Source organism: Bombyx mori, chromosome 25 (assembly GCF_030269925.1).
Source record: "Bombyx mori chromosome 25, ASM3026992v2".
Lineage (NCBI taxonomy): Eukaryota > Metazoa > Arthropoda > Insecta > Lepidoptera > Bombycidae > Bombyx > Bombyx mori.
This window is the reverse complement of record NC_085131.1, coordinates 6,051,923-6,068,383: the sequence shown is the minus strand read 5'-3', so window position 1 is coordinate 6,068,383 and position 16,461 is coordinate 6,051,923. Positions and strand designations below refer to the sequence as shown.

Genomic DNA, 16,461 nt, shown 5'->3' with positions numbered 1-16,461 from the left:
GATCCTCAATCTCAGACAGAGCAAAGTTTGCCTCCGTGCGTAGAATCATTTTGTCATTTTTCGACGCGGTCAAAGGAGACTATCCCTGTTTTCCAATTACAGCACAAGAGCGCATTATGCGGCATAATGCTCAAGGTTGAATGTTTCAACTACAGCAACGCTTCGCACAATCGAGTCGGTATCGATTGCGAGTATCACGCGAGAGCATTACTTTTGAGAGTGCTCGATTGTGCGAAGCGTTGCTGTAGTTGAAACATTCAACGTTGAGCATTATGCCGCATAATGCGCTCTTGTGCTGTAATTGGAAAACAGGGTCCATCTGAGACGGGTATATCGCCTCAGGGTGCAACTCGCAATAGAAATTGATGATACTGCAGTAAAATTATTAAAACTATACAACGCTATATTCTTACTTCTATACAACTCTTTTTATCCACCATCGTGGCTTCCTTTTTTCCTAATTTTTTCTTTGTTGTATTCCCATATCTTTGATTGTGATATTAAAGCAGAAGCTACTTTACGTGTCTGGTGCCATCGCACTTATGCTTTAAGCTGGATCGCGTTGTCTTACTGTGATCCGTAAAGAGTTTCGGTCCTTTATCTTAAGGTCAGCAGTCTCAACCAGATGCTCCTCAAATTACATTATTCCATCACAACCACATCGAGGAAAAAATAAAACTTGTAACGACGATAAAATAAATTTTAGGTATAAACATGTTGTGTTCCTTTAATTTAGTTGACACTTCAAAGATTGCGCACACTCATTAAGGAGCTAACTAACTTGTATGACGTCGTCGTATGTTTTGAAGTCGTCGTTGCCCAACGGATAAGACATCCGGTGCATTCGTGTTGAGCGATGCATCGGTGTTCGAATCTCAGGCGGGTACCAATTTTTCTAATGAAATACGTACTCAACAAATGTTCACGATTGACTTCAACGGTGTAGGAATAACATCGTGTAATAAAAATCAAACCAGCAAAATTATAATTTGCGTAATTACTGGTGGTAGGATCTCTTGTGAGTCCGCCTGGGTAGGTACCACCATCCTGCCTATTTCTGCCGTGATGCAGCGTTTCGGTTTGAAGGGTGGGGCAGCCGTTGTAACTATACTGAGACCTTAAAACTCATATCTAAAGGTGGGTGGCGCATTTACGTTGTAGGTGTCTATGGGCTCCAGTAACCACTTAACACCAGGTGGGCTGTGAGCTCGTCCACCCAACTAAGCAATAAATTAAAAAAACTTCGAAGTGTTTGTTGCATTGGTATAACTGCCTTGTCAGACCGCCACCGTTAAAAATTTTTTGCGACAGAAACTGGTAATTCTCAGTCGTATCGTGAGTCAGGGACTTGGGAAAGATTTGGGATTGGAATAGATGAAGATTTGCATGAAGTACAAGGAATTAAAAAAATACCTGATGTGAATTTCAACCTTTGACCAATTGCGGGTTACTTAAGTGATGTAATTAATTTGTTTTTCAGAAACATCCAGAAACAGTATAATATATTAGGTATACAGATACACGGTTAGAATAACATTCCCAAACGGATATAAAATATGCTTTACTCGTAATCGTTAAATAGTATTGGGGAGGGCAGATTTGATGTATACGTTTGCGATGACCTGCCATCTTTCCCTGCTCGAGGTCATCATATTGTTCTCAACTAAGAAACTAGTTGAATTATAATGACAATAACCTAGATTGAATCATTTTTGCAGAGGTATCAGAGTAATGTGATTGAATAATGCTGTCAATTTTACTTTTTGTGAAAGCTTTTTGAACTCTAAAGAAGGAAAGAGTTAACGCTATAGGCTTAGTTCTTATTAACATTCATGTCACTTTTCCTTTAGATTAAGTGTTTTGACCTTCTACAACAAAGTACTTAAACTGTATGAGCTGTTTCTTTGGCCTGTACCATTGTACAATTAAAAATAAATTTGAAATGAAACCACAATGAAACCAAGTTCATGTTGTAGCTTCTCGGGATTCTCCAGAAAGTCCACTAAAAGTCATTAAATAAACACCATTTTACCGATATTAAATTTCATCCCATATCTCATTTTATTTAATTTCATGCCAAGTGATGAGTGTTCCAAATTAATCGACTTCCTTTCATTTTGCCTCCATATTATCATTTTTCATTATAAAATATACTAGCGACCCGCCCTCGCTTCGCTTCGGAAACTATAATTTATTATTGATATCTCCACTATTTAATGGATGTTATTATACATATAAACTTTCTTCTTCAATCACTCTATCTATTAAAAAAACCGCATTAAAATCCGTTGCGTAGTTTTAAAGATTTAAACATACATAGGGACAGAAAAAGTGACTTTATTTTATACTATGTAGTGATAAAAGATTAGGATATATGGTTATGATACCTTTGCCTTTCCAGTTGGAAAAATAGAACTGCTACTACTACCAAGTTCCTGTTGTTGTTGTAGATGTATAATTATGTGAATTAAGAGTGATTTTACCTAGTTTTCATTACGTTATAACGGGAATAAAATCAGCGAACACTCAAAAACGACCAAAGAAATATCAACGCTAGGCAAGATATACAACACAGCGAAATGCCTTTACCGCCGGCGTTAGCTGCTCGTTTAGCTAAAAGAGGTCTTTTGAAACAAAATGCAGATTCCACCGCTGTCGCATCTGTTGGTCAAATCAACGAAGAAATAATTGCAGAAGATTATGATAGTAAGCCTAACGAAAATGGAAAAGATGAGCCTTGGGAAGGCTTTGTCGATCCTGTCAAAGGCCATCGAGGATGCCCTAATAAAAGTAATATTTATCATGAATGTTCTACTTTTTGTATTAAAAGATGGAAGCAAGGTAAACTGGTACCGACTGAGACATATTTAGAACACAAGGAGAAAGTTTTAGAGCTATGGCCCTTGCCACCAGGATGGGAAGAAGTGTTTGATGAAGGTTATGGTCAACATTATTTTTGGAATGTGCACACTAATCTGGTTTCGTGGATACCACCCGGACATCCCCGTGCTGTGCCTACGGAATCTGCCGCACAATTGCGCGAAGAACGTCTGATGAAAGAAGGCGACGAAAGTGATGAAAGCAGTGAGGCCTCGGATCAGGAAGTTCCGCAGATTCAAAAAGATAAGAAACCTGATCGCCGAGAAAGAGAAAAGGAACATTCACATCATAGAGACAAAAAAAGGCTCAGGGTCAAAGATAATGACTTGGATCCAATGGACCCAGCATCTTACTCTGATGTACCTAGAGGTAATTGGACATCAGGTTTAGATACACATTCTAAAACAGGTGTAGATACCACAGCCTCTGGTTCACTCTATCAAATGAGGCCCTATCCAGCACCTGGAGCAATACTTGCAGCTAATGCAAAACAACATTCTCCACCACCTTCACCATAAGACTTTCATTAGATTGTTTGCTATTATAATACGTAAACTCAGACCTGGCAGTTTTCTTTACATTAACCAAATTAAATGAAATGGTTAGCTGCACTTGTTGTTCTTAATGAATTTGGTATGTAACATGTTTAATTTCTAAATGGGTAGAGCATGTAACCTACCCATTTGCAAGTCTTTTTAGCCTTCTCTGACATTTCTGAAGTTTTATGTATTTCTGCACGAAAGTATGCGAAGTAACAATTTATTTTTACAAAAATTCTTTTTTTATTACCCTTGTATGTAGAAGCTCTTGCTTACTATTAAGTACTCTCAACAAACCTTTTTTGAATGCCTGGCAAAAAACAATATTTTATAAATAGGTAATAATAGTCTTAGATATCTCATAATTCCAGATTTAGGTGTCAGTGAAATCAGATGCACATAATTTACAATACAAAGTAAAAAAAAAAAATTGTTGAAATTATGGTATTTTATTTAAACTTTTCCCATTGTTATTCCACAAATAATATGTTTTATGGACAGAATACAAACTGCATTCCCAAACACACCATTAACTGACGTTAGGCAGCAGTGTCTTTGATTGTTCCGGTTGATATTCACAGTGTAGGTACATATTTTTTATCAAATATCCAAACATAATTGCATTAATGACAAATTCAAGATGTGTAGACAGTTGAGCATACAGCCCATCTGCTGGCGAGTGGCTACCGTCGCTCTTGGACGCACCGCCAGGAACACAAGACAGGCTGTTGCCTATCACTGATTATTCTCCACAAACGTCATTTGAAGTTGGAGTAAATTATAAGTTTTAACATACAGACAATCAATTAAGTAAATGTGCTCTCACAGTATAATATCTTCCCACTGCTATATGAAATATAACTAGGTTTTCGTACACAAATTATAAGAGTTATTTAATAGGTAGAAATAATGAAATAAAATTCGTTGTGCAATTTTTTACATATATCTATAACACTTTAGTTACAATACAAAGTCATGTAAAAATGCAAGATATTTTATGTGATATTGTAAAAATGTTTCATTTTCAGAACAATCCCATTTTTATGCTTACATTGAAAAAAAAACAATTCATTTTGAGACTACACCATTTAAACAAAATATAACATTTCTTACAAACTAAGAATTTCCATTTACTTGTTTGGTATCTAATGAATACCTGAGAGTAAATCTTCAGATGTGATTATTCCAACAGGTAGGACAGCAGAGGAAACTAAAAAAAAAACAACATGATTAGATTCTACCTAGAGGTTTGTTCTGGTGCTAAACTGCTGTTGATAATGTTTTGAGAGGATGTCGTTTTGAAGTCGTCGTGGCCTAAAGGATAAGACGTCCGGTGCATTCGTGTTGAGCGATGCACCGGTGTTCGAATCCCGCAGGCGGGTACCAATTTTTCTAATGAAATACGTACTTAACAAATGTTCACGATTGACTTCCACGGTGAAGGAATAACATCGTGTAATGAAAATGAAACCCGCAAAATTATAATTTGTGTAATTACTGTTGGTGGGACCTCTTGTGAGTCCGCACGGGTAGGTACCACCACCCTGCCTATTTCTGCCGTGAAGCAGTAATGCGTTTCGGTTTGAAGGGTGGGGCAGCTGTTGTAACTATACTGACACCTTAGAATTCATATCTCAAGGTGGGTGGCGCATTTACGTTGTAGATGTCTATGGGCTCCAGTAACCACTTAACACCACGTGGGCTGTGAGCTCGTCCACCCACCTAAGCAATAAAAAATAATAATGAACAGCTTTCCATCCAACCCAGCATGGATTGAAAAGCCTTAGTGCTTGTTCACGTAGGAACGCGCGGACGCGGCGGCGGGTGCGGGCGCGGTGGACGTAGCGAGTTCGTGTTCACATTGGCTGCTAGGCGTTTGCGCGACTGTGACTGTTTCAGAGATTGAAAACGTGGACGACGATCTTTTATTTTTAACCAAAAATTCATACCTAAAGTGGGAGATGATAACAATTAGAATCGGTATGCATGAAATTAATAAAGAAAGAGAACGGTATGGTGAATTTCATATTTTATTCATATTTCTTCTGTATTGAAAGACATATCATTTCTAGCGATAAGTTCAAACTGATTGAACTTACCCGACGTCGCGAGTGAATCGCGCGCAAGTCACTAGCTTGCCCGCTACTTAGACCACGGGTGCGTTTCGTACGTGAACACTCTTATATTACGCCATATGTTTATTTCGTGACCGCACCCGCGAGTCAACGTGAACAAGCACCTAGTGTTGTGCGCAACTTATAGCAGTATGCATTATCTTATGTAGACATATATTGTAGATGTTTATATATGTTAAGTGGTTCAACGGACACATTCAAGTCAATTCTACCATCCTTGTATTTAGATGCATTGGGTGATAACTGTTTTCACCTATGTAGACTTTTTCTTCTTTTTATGATATTGGTTGCAACAAATATTTCAATAATGTACAAAAAAAGTTAAAAAGACATGGCTGTTACCTGATCTGACGACTACAACGTAGGGGGAGATGTCGAGCATTCGAGATACAAGCCCTAAGCTGGGTTTGTTCGATAAGTCTACCTTGTAATACTTTTTCACTAAAAATTTGTCCAACGGATCTGATGTTTTGGCAAGCATATTTGATAACTTCTTGCGTACATTGTCAGCAGTTAATAGACCAACTAATGACCTAAAACCGCGAAAATAATAATTATTTTAAAAACTAATAACATGTTTATTGACGAGCAAATGATAAAAATATTTGCTTATAATACTTTTACTTTAGCACATTCTTTTATTGATCGTTTTCCAGTAAAATTTGTTCAAGAAAAATCCAAACAACATAAACATACAATACAAGACAAACAATCAAAAGCAACATTAGGTTTATTAACAATTAATTTTATATTTTCCTACATTCTATTGAATTTAACATCTTTCAGTCAAATGATTATGTCAAGATGTCAAGAAAGAAATCAATGATTTTTTCTAAATCACGTACATACATACCCATTATCACCTGTGACATTTAGTAGTGGTGTAGGATTTTCTTTCAGTGTTGCAATTGCATACGCAGTCGTGCTATAATGCGATATACTTTTTGTTGGTCGAACCATATCTTGCGTTAAATGTTTATCCCACCATCTAGGGAACACATAATATCAAAATAGTTTTATCTATTCTGAAAACAATTCTTACACAATTATTTTAAAATTAAATTAAACATGTGCAACACGCAAGGTTACGCATGCATCTGGGTTTTGATAAACAATGAATCTGCATTTAAGTTCGAAGACACTAATTATGAAACAAAATAATGTAGGTTTTATAAATGTCCTGTTTGTTTCTCGAGCTCGCGGAAATGATTTCGATTAATTGAAATCACCAATAAAAATATGAGGATCTCAATTTATTTTTTCTTTAAATTCGATATATTTTTTAAATAAAATACATTATAATAATATGTAGATAAAGCTAAAGAAGTGGTCACACAAAAAATATTTAACTTGGATTTAGTAGTAAATAAACTAGCTTTAATGATAATGTTATGGAGACCATAGACGATGACTTATTGGTAAGTATATTTTAATTACTTAGCCGTCAATGATTACACAGGATACAAAAAAAAATCTTTTGTTTTTTAATTACGTACTCACAATAATTTATCGTTTTTAATCAAAGGTTTGAAGTTACGGGCTTCCATCCATTGATCTGATATGAATTTGGTCATATAGTTTCGAATGCTGTCCGGTAATAGCACCACACACTTCTGTCCTTCTTTAAGGGATTTGGCGGCTTGTATGGCGCCCCACATCGCCGCGCCGCTGCTGCCACCTTAATTAAAAAATAACGAAGAACTCTAAATTTAAACGAGGGCTAAAATATAATAATAATTTTCATCGTATTTGCTATTAAAGTAAACCATAGTAATTAATTACTTTGAAACTGTTTTATTTATTCATTGCAACTAATTACGTCAAAATATTCAATTCGCGTGCAACTAAAGAGGCAATTACATAACATACGTACAGGCTGCTTATAATGTGGTAGATATTGCTTTATTCACATTTGTGTATCGATTGTGCAAGAACAATTGATGACACGTTAACAACATAAACAACAATAATCAACGACCATCACCTTCATTTATAAATTGTACACATGCTAGCATTTATTATGTATTCCACGCGAATTGATTCATATTAACATTTAAATTGCTTAACAAGTTAAAGATTTAATTATTCTGTATGACACAAGAAAGGCAATAATTAATTGAATATGCAATTTCGAAAAGGGCACATGTCGCATATTTTGTCAAATAGGTACGTTTTTTCATATACATGTAGTTTTGAGGCTTACCTACACCCATTTTATAATAATTCTAGTAATTTTCAATTGCTAATTAACACTAAAATATATCTCAAAAGTTAATAATTTAAATTTTACACTGCTTTAGAAAATAATCAGTTTTTTTTCATTTCCTGACCATTTTACATTTTCAGAGATGTGCCCTTTTCAAAATTGCATATTTAATTATTATTGCATAGGCGGGTAAACGCGCTCACAGGCCATCTGATGTTCAGTGGTTATCAGAGCTGTTACAATAGAAATATCGTCACCCAACTTCAGACACGTGGTCGTATCGTATAGGGCTGTCACATCTGTCAAAGTGAAACGCATGACTGCTTAGCGCCCGGACTAAAAAGGGTGGTGGTATCCACCCGTGCGAGTTTAATATACGTCTTATCACCACTTGATTTTTAGTACACGATATAATTTTATTTTTTTTAAATCGTTCGTGAGCACCTGATAAGTATGTATCTTCTTAGAAAAATCACCGGCTGGTTTAAAGACCATGCCACTTCAATGGGATCAATGCACAAAATCCATAGCTTTTTTTTTGGCTTACTTTTAATGGCTTAACCAGGGGGGAAAGTATTGGGCGATATTATATATTGGTCAAGGAAGGAATTCGTGAACACGTGCTAAATCTATTTCATCATGGAAATTAGTTTGAGCAAGCGGTATTTTGTACACCGCGCATCATGCATATCGTTTAGGCCACACAATTTCAAAACTAGATACTAGTTGATGGGATAGTGGATAATAAAGGTGAAAACAGTTTTCTAATACCGATAACACTCTCAAGGTAACTCTTCTTTGTATTACTTTAAATAAGATAGAACCAAGGAAAATCCCTGGAATCTCCAATTTTTTTTGTAACGCTTTGTTTCTCTCTCTCTCTCTCTCTCTCTCTCTTATATTTATGAATTCACTTCTTGTAAATGTAACCGTTCTTGTTTAATATATTTTATACAAAATCTTACCGCATAGAAGCCCTTCATCTTTGATGAGTCTGCGAGCAATTTCCAAAGAGTTTTGGTCATCACTTTTCACCCATTTGTCGACGACGGTTCTGTCGAGTGTGCCCGGCAAGAAATCGTAACCAATACCTTCAACCTTAAAATCGTTAACATTTATCAAATTAATCCTTCGTTCAGTTACGTATAACAACAGTATGCGACTTTATGTAGGTACTGGCGGTTTGTAATTTGTTAAGTTCATAATAATTCCTGATAAAAGTTTAAAGTAAATGTCTGGAAAGGTTAAAATGATACAAAATATTTTTAATAAAAATATTTTCCATGAAGCAGAGTAGAAGTAATTAAGTTTTTTTTTTATGTGATGCAACTGAGATTTCTATATCATGGCATCGCCTTGACGGCATTTTCGTGTTATCAACGGACTACGAATCGATCAGGGGGCCGAAGTTCATGTACGCTCATATATATTAATAACGCAAAAAAACCCGCAAAGCTTTTCAACAAAAAGGTCAATAGTGAACAGTGATAAGTTGTTTTGAATTATATCATGTTTTGCAATAATTCGCCCTTCGCTATCAGACAAGCAGTAATAATCTCCTTGAATAAGAACAAACAGCCAGTGAAATGTTAGTTTATGTTGATATTTTACACGAGTCCTCTAGAACCGAGGTGATTTCTGGGGTATTATGTATCATGATGACTTAGGCATATACATATAATACTATATAGGCGTGTTCAGTGTTAATGTCTATTCGTATGTATCTACTGGATTTTAAATTTATAGATTTTAAGATAATATGAATCTTATTTCTCTGAAGTACAATGATATTAATGAAGTTAAAGTCTCAAAATAATTCTGGCTAACCTACCCTTCTAATCGGAAAGGATGTCTGCTGCGTCACAAAAAAAAGATAGGGGTAGGCTACTCGTGCGTGCTCTCAATACATTCTTATTACCTACCATTAATTACGCAAATTTTCATTCTGTTTGTTTGATTTTTAATATGTTACAAGATTACTTTCTTAGAAGACATTCGGGTTAGAAATAATTTTTAAAGATATTTAACAGATACCTACTATAGATTTAGAAGAATTAGTAATTTTCCCTTGAATTTGAAATAGTGAGTTTGGACGTGGTTTCCAGATGAGCTACTATTAGTAAATTTTATGTGATTTATTGAAGTCAATTAAAGATAAAATAAATTTTAATTTTATGTGATACAGGAAATCGGAGACGCGCGCTATTTTAGTTACGCGCTGCTATAGTTGCGTCATTATTTTTCTTGTTATCATTTATAATTTATATACGACTTTGCTTACTTAACGCATCTTATCATATATTGTAATCAAAGGCTATCTTGAATTTTCTATTGGTTATTATAATGATTGAGTGGTTTATGAAAATTGTAAAGTAGGTATTCGATACGTCGGATTTTTTGTTTTTATTGTTTATATGGATGGACGAGTTCACGACCCACCTGGTGTTATGTGGTTACTGAAGCCCATAGACATCTACAACGTAAATATGACCGCCCACCTTGAGATATGATTTCTAAGGTCTCTGTTTTTTTTTACATACAAAACCGAAACGCATTACTGCTTCACGGCAGAAACAGGCAGGGTGATGGTACCTACCCGTGCGGACTCAAAAGGCGTCCTGCCATTAGAAATGACGCAAATTATAATTTTGCAGATTTGATTTTCATTACACGATGGTACTGAAATAATATAATGACAATAAAACATGCGAAATTAAACCGTAATAGTAGTTTTAATCATGTCTACTCGAGAAAACACCGACGAAAATACTAATTTATGAATATGAGTAAGCGTGGCCCGCGATTATTAACTTTGAAATAATTTGAATGTGTGTTAATTTACGTGGCTATATAAGGCTCAATATCCGTCCGACGAACCATCTTCATCGTCATTTTCCTTCCTTTACTTAGGGACCTTTCCAGCTTTGCACGGAGGTATAGTTGGTCTCGCGGTTTTAACCTGAGACAATTTGCTAACACTAGCCCTAGTCAGTGCAGTGCTTCGCAGAATCTACCACCGGTTAGAAATCGCGATCCACTGAGATCTGGCGAGAAACTCAGTGAGCTGTATCTGAGGGTTAATTAGCTCGCGGAGCCCTTCGTCGCAAACAACGTGTTCGACGAGAACGGTGACCTGTGCCTTACCTAAAACAACCTATAGTGCATCCGGAGGACCCAATAGGTAATGTTTCGGGCGACGGCCGTTTTGCCTTGATCGGATATGTAACTAACAGCGGCCACGATAAGAGGTTTAGCGTTTCGACGCGCTTTGTCAAAGTAGCGTTCTGACGCTACCTCAAGATCCTTACGTATCGGTCCTAGATTTAGATCGTCGTGAAGGTCGATATTCCTTACGTAGCCGTCACCAACAATTTGTTGATTATATTAAAGACTGACTAAACAGAAACTGTCGCAATAATGCTATTGTTGTAACATGACAACAGTGAATATTATTGTTGTAACTTTTGTTTCTTCACATTATATCGAACGCATCGAACGTGCCCAGATTTGTTTAATTTCAATCTAATCTGTGTGATAATGAAGACAATTTTATTGATAAGCAACTGACAAAATATGTACGTACGGTAATAGCTTATTTTAAGATTGCAGAATAACACTATCGTTTTTGATATCCTAAGAAGTTTCCTACATTACTTTATAGACTAGGGCAATAATATATTTTTTCATAAAAAATGTTTTTTTTTAAAAAGCAAACCTATTAATTTTAAATGAAAATTTTGAAGATGCGCCACGAGGGCATATCAATGTTACTAACACTCGCAAAGTTCAGTAGTGAGATGTTTTAGTTAGTTCTCTGGCAGACCCGTACTTTAATGGCGATTATGTTATTTTATAATATATATTTGTTTAATTTCATTATTCGACTTTATATAGAAGCTAATAATGATAGTTTACACAGAATTGTAGCTCAAAGATGTCCAAAGTGATAATTTCTCACAAACCCATACATTCAGTACCATACCATACCCATACATGTAGTAACAATCTATATGTAGGTATATAATATTAAAAGCCAAATTTTCATAAGACATCTTGGGTCTAGACAAAATCGATAAATATGACAAGCGGCTTACAAGATAAGAAAAATTATAGAAATAATATTATTTATTGCTGATATGTTAAGAAAAAAAAAACCATTAATAATTATTTGCGTTTTTAATAAAACGACTAGTTGTGAAGGTTGTAGTGCTGAGCTGAAAATCAGATTGTCAAGTAGGTATTTCTTTGGAAAAGACCACATAATATTTTTATATTACGTAAAAAAATACATACTATAATTAAAACTAAGTTTAAGGTTTAATCTTGCATTTTTTTTAAATTGTCATTATATTACTTCCGGTGTTTCGAATTCTTTAGTTATCGTGGTCACTTTAGTTGTATACGACTCCCGAAAACCGAAGAAAATGTCTACTATACAATGTCTACTACTAAACCATACATCACAGTACTACATAGTTTTTTATTCTGTTTTAAATTGATTGGTATGATTTAAAATCGTTTACCTCATAAACTTGTACGTCGGATTCATTCAATACTTCAGGCTCGGCGAGTATGGATCCGTAAGGGTCGACCCCAACAATAACGCAGTCGGGACAGCGCTCTTTGATCTTGTGCCCGACGCCGGAGATGGTGCCGCTGGTTCCAGCGCCGATCACCACCATGTCCACGGCGTCGTCCAGCGCCCACAGGATCTCCTCCGCGGTGCCGTCGTAATGAGCCAATGGATTGCAAGGGTTGTTGTACTGAGGGCAGGAAATGATTCGTCATAATAAGAAAGATTCAAGATAAGCTTGCATAAATAAAAGTTCCGAACTTTCGGACCGTCGTTTGTCGACGTCGCCCAAAACACGTCATTACGAATTCTCCCGATCCATTAACGGTGCTTTTAGGCACTACAAGCACCGGTCACCGTGGTAGTCAAACCCGTCGCTTGCAACGAAGGGCTCGACGAGCGAATTAACTCACAGACACAGCCCACTGAGTTTCTCGCGGGATCTTCTCAGTGGGTCGCGTTTCCTATCCGGTGGTAGATTCTGCAAAGCACTGCTCTTGCTAGAGCCAGTGTTAGCAACACTTCCGGTTTGAGACCAGTGAGCTCACCTACATGTTAGGGTGAAGCTGAAATAGCCTCTCAAGCCTATTAGCATAGGTAGGAAAAAAATCGGACCGTCGGTCTACCAAGCAATATCCGGTAATAGATTTTTTTTCCCTACTTATTCTAGTAACCTCGATGTTACTAGATTCGCAGAACGAGTAGGTGAGCTCACGGAGCTCTAGCCTGAGGATCTAGATTCAGCGAAAAACTGCTCTTGCTAGTTTTAGCAAACTCTCTCAAGCGCTTGCTTACCACATCGGCGAAGCTGAAATATTCCCACGAGGCTATCACCGATTAAGAAGGAAAAAAATATTCGCGCAATCGCACAGACGTTCCTATTTCATTTCTTATGTAACACCAGTTACATTATCGTCATTGTTAGTGATACCATGTATATCAAACTACATTATTTCTAAAAATTATTAAACATTTAAGTTAGAAATCAAGAATTTCAACTACAAATTCTGTTCTGTCCTATATTATCAGAGGATTTCGTAGAGTTCAAAAGATCTGCGTGTGGAGATAATTTTGATAACTGGATGTTCGAGGTTATGAAAACAACGTGACCCGTTGCTATCATGGGTTAACTGCATATAAACGAGATATAGAACCCGGCAACGTGTAGGAATGTCAAATCGAATGCGATTAAAAAAAGGGTTGTTACGCAATACGATTTTATTTCACATTAGAGTTTGGTCTCGTGTAAGGTTTATTTTATAGGAACATTTTAGTACTATAATAAAATATGAGATCTATATTATATCGCATATACGGTGGGATAACGTCACCTATGCAAATTATGTAATTTTTCAGGAGCAACGTTGGAAAATTCAACATCTTATTATATAATTCTTATATAGTTCTGCTGGACTATAGAAATCAAATGATAATATTTATACTTTAAACTTCATCAGTAAAAGCAAACATCTCTCTCGTCTCACTAATAACAATTAAAAAAGGTATTTTCTCATACTCAGTACAGTTTTAACTAAAATTGCATAAGTGGCTTTATAGCACCGTATATGCGATATAATGCCTTTAAATCCGAATCGCACGGATACGTATAATAGCCGGCAAACTTCTTGAGCATTGGTCGACGTAGTGGGGGTAAGTTCATGCATAGTACAAATCACGTGCAAAAACATTATTTACTCTGCGTCTTAATGCTATTAAATTATTAAAATCAACATATTATGTATTTATTTATATATTTATTAGAACACCAACAAAAAATATAGGCTAATAATTTAATCTTGGGGTGAAATAGATATTCCTTCTATTAAGTCCAAACTAGAGCTGTTGCCAGGTCTTGGTTCAGTTGAAGCGAAGCTGGTATTTGTATATTTTTTTTCGTTATCATAATCTTGACCATCATCATCATCACTGTTTTCATCACCCGAGTCGCTATCATCGTGATGAGTCGACATAGGGCTCATCGGTGTAGTTTACAACTCGGTCGGTTCGGTCTTCTTTTTTGTCTATAATTAATTATTTTTTGAAGATATTCGATTCGTAGTAATCGAATGTTACTTTTTTCAATTACCAGCTTCCGATTACTTTCTGTGTTTTTTTTCCATCTGAAGCCTAGCTCTTTCATAATTCGTCGTAAGCTTCATTCCGAGCCATTAAAATTTATATCTTCTTTAAATTTTTCGAAGCCTTTCTACGATACGGAGTTTCGCTGCTTGTTATGTAGTTATTATGATTACATCTTTTTATTACAGATTGAACGAAACTATCCATTCCGGTAACTTTCTTCTTCCCTGATCTTTTCTTACCCGGAGTCCGAAACACGGCGAGTAAGCCAGAGCCTTTAGCTTCGTTAATAATGCACCTAACAGTACTCATTGATGTTTTTCTTGCTTCCGAAGTCTGTTTTACTTTTTCCATATCATTCTTCCCCTGTAATATACGTCGTACACAATTTTTCTACCCTTTCTTTTGAATACTACACCAGTTTGTCGCGGCATAGTGTATTTTTTATAAAAAATCAACAAACACTCAACATATAGCAATGGCAACAAAGTCAACAAGCAATTATAACAAATAACTTAACGATTAATAACGATAGACTTTTTACTGTACGCAAGCGTACTTTTGGGAGCAAGCGGAACGAGGGCGCGGTGCGGGGCGCAAAGTTCGACTGATCTACCAATAACGCGCTCGATACGATTTCCCCTGCCGTCGCGCCTCACCCTCACCACCAAAGTGATCTAAAATTCGGTTCTGCGCAGTCAAGGTCATTTGCTCAAGAAGTTTGCCGGTTACTATACCAATTTTTTAAGTACGAGCGAGTAACAGAACAAGCCTTTAGTGAGTCTGCACCGGCGGATAATACAAGTTCTTATTTAATGATCTGTCGTGTTAAATTAGCTTAAATAAGCACGTTAATCAAGCTATTCAAGTTTTACCAAGTAGAATAGCTCAATCAATACGTAACCTCTAGGTACATTTGAATACTGTTCTGTGCTGTTCAATTTGTACGATTTAAAAAAAAAAGTTCTTAAACATTTGAATATGCAATTTCGAAAAGGGCACATCTCTGAAAATGTAAAATGTTCAGGAAATGAAAAAAAACTGCAGTGCAGAGCAGTAAAGCAGTGTAAAATTTAAAATATTAAATTTTGAGATATATTTTATTGTTAATTAAGGATTGAAAATTACTCGAATTATTATAAAATGGGTGTAGGTAAGCCTCACAACTACATGTATATGAAAAAACGTATTTGACAAAATATGCGACATGTGCCCTTTTCGAAATTGCATATTCATTTGTTTTTTGTACTTTTCTGTTAGCCGGACGCGAATTAGTTTAGGTTAGTACATTAATTGGCAATTTTTCGCTTGCTTCCGGCTAAAGGAAATGTATATTTTTATTGTTTAGATAGGTGGACGAGCTCACGGCCCAACTGATGTTAAGTGGTTACCGGTGGCCATAAAAATCAACTGTCATTTAAGTATCAGTTTTGCAGTACAATGGCTACGGCTCACCCTTGAAATAAAACGGGTTACTGCTTCGCGACCGAAATAAGTAGCCTACATAAGGTGGTACCCACCCGTGCGGGCTCACAAGATGCCCTGCCACCAGTATTACGCGGTTTGATTTTTATCATAAGGTGTTATGTTATTCGTTTATCGTGGAAGTGATTTGTGAACATATGTTGTACTGGTGGTAGGACATCTTTTTCCGACGGGTAGGTACCACCACCCTACTTATTTCTGCCGTGAAGCAGTAATGCGTTTTGGCTTGAAGGGTGGGGCAGCCGTTAGGTAGGTGGCGGTATTGACGTTGTAGATGTCTATGGGCTCCGGTGACCACTTAATATCAGGTGGGCCCTGAGCTCGTCCACACATCTAAGCAATAAAAAAATAACTAAATTCTGCACATTACGAAACTGTAAGTTTAAAACTTGTATAATTATGGCAATAATACAATATATTTAGTTTATTAATATTAATATTTCGCAAAAATATATTTTTACAGATAACCGTTTTAAGCTTTGTTTACAAACAACCTTTATCTACCAGATCTGTTGTTTGGAATAACTATGCATGATTTATTTTATCTCAATTGGTACCCAATGA

General features: G+C 36.1%; 2 protein-coding genes across 2 annotated transcripts in view; one reads left to right on the top strand and one right to left on the bottom strand.

Annotated features, from left to right (window-relative positions):
- The first annotated feature begins 2,300 nt into the window (after positions 1–2,300).
- Positions 2,301–3,858, top strand: LOC101735548 (polyglutamine-binding protein 1). The gene has a single exon (XM_004924467.5). The coding sequence runs from the start codon at positions 2,580–2,582 to the stop codon at positions 3,396–3,398; it is 819 nt and encodes a 272-aa protein (XP_004924524.1). The 5' UTR covers positions 2,301–2,579; the 3' UTR covers positions 3,399–3,858.
- Positions 3,859–4,343: 485 nt separating this feature from the next.
- The window catches only part of LOC101742616 (uncharacterized), a 35,840-nt gene continuing 23,722 nt past the window's right edge, over positions 4,344–16,461 (bottom strand). Inside the window, exons 14-19 of the mRNA XM_062676222.1 lie at positions 12,284–12,523; positions 8,726–8,858; positions 7,055–7,232; positions 6,408–6,542; positions 5,897–6,087; positions 4,344–4,629 (exon numbers count right to left, since the gene is read on the bottom strand). Coding sequence (XP_062532206.1) covers positions 4,565–4,629; positions 5,897–6,087; positions 6,408–6,542; positions 7,055–7,232; positions 8,726–8,858; positions 12,284–12,523 — 942 coding nt within the window. The 3' untranslated portion in view covers positions 4,344–4,564. The remainder of the gene's footprint in view (positions 4,630–5,896; positions 6,088–6,407; positions 6,543–7,054; positions 7,233–8,725; positions 8,859–12,283; positions 12,524–16,461) is intronic.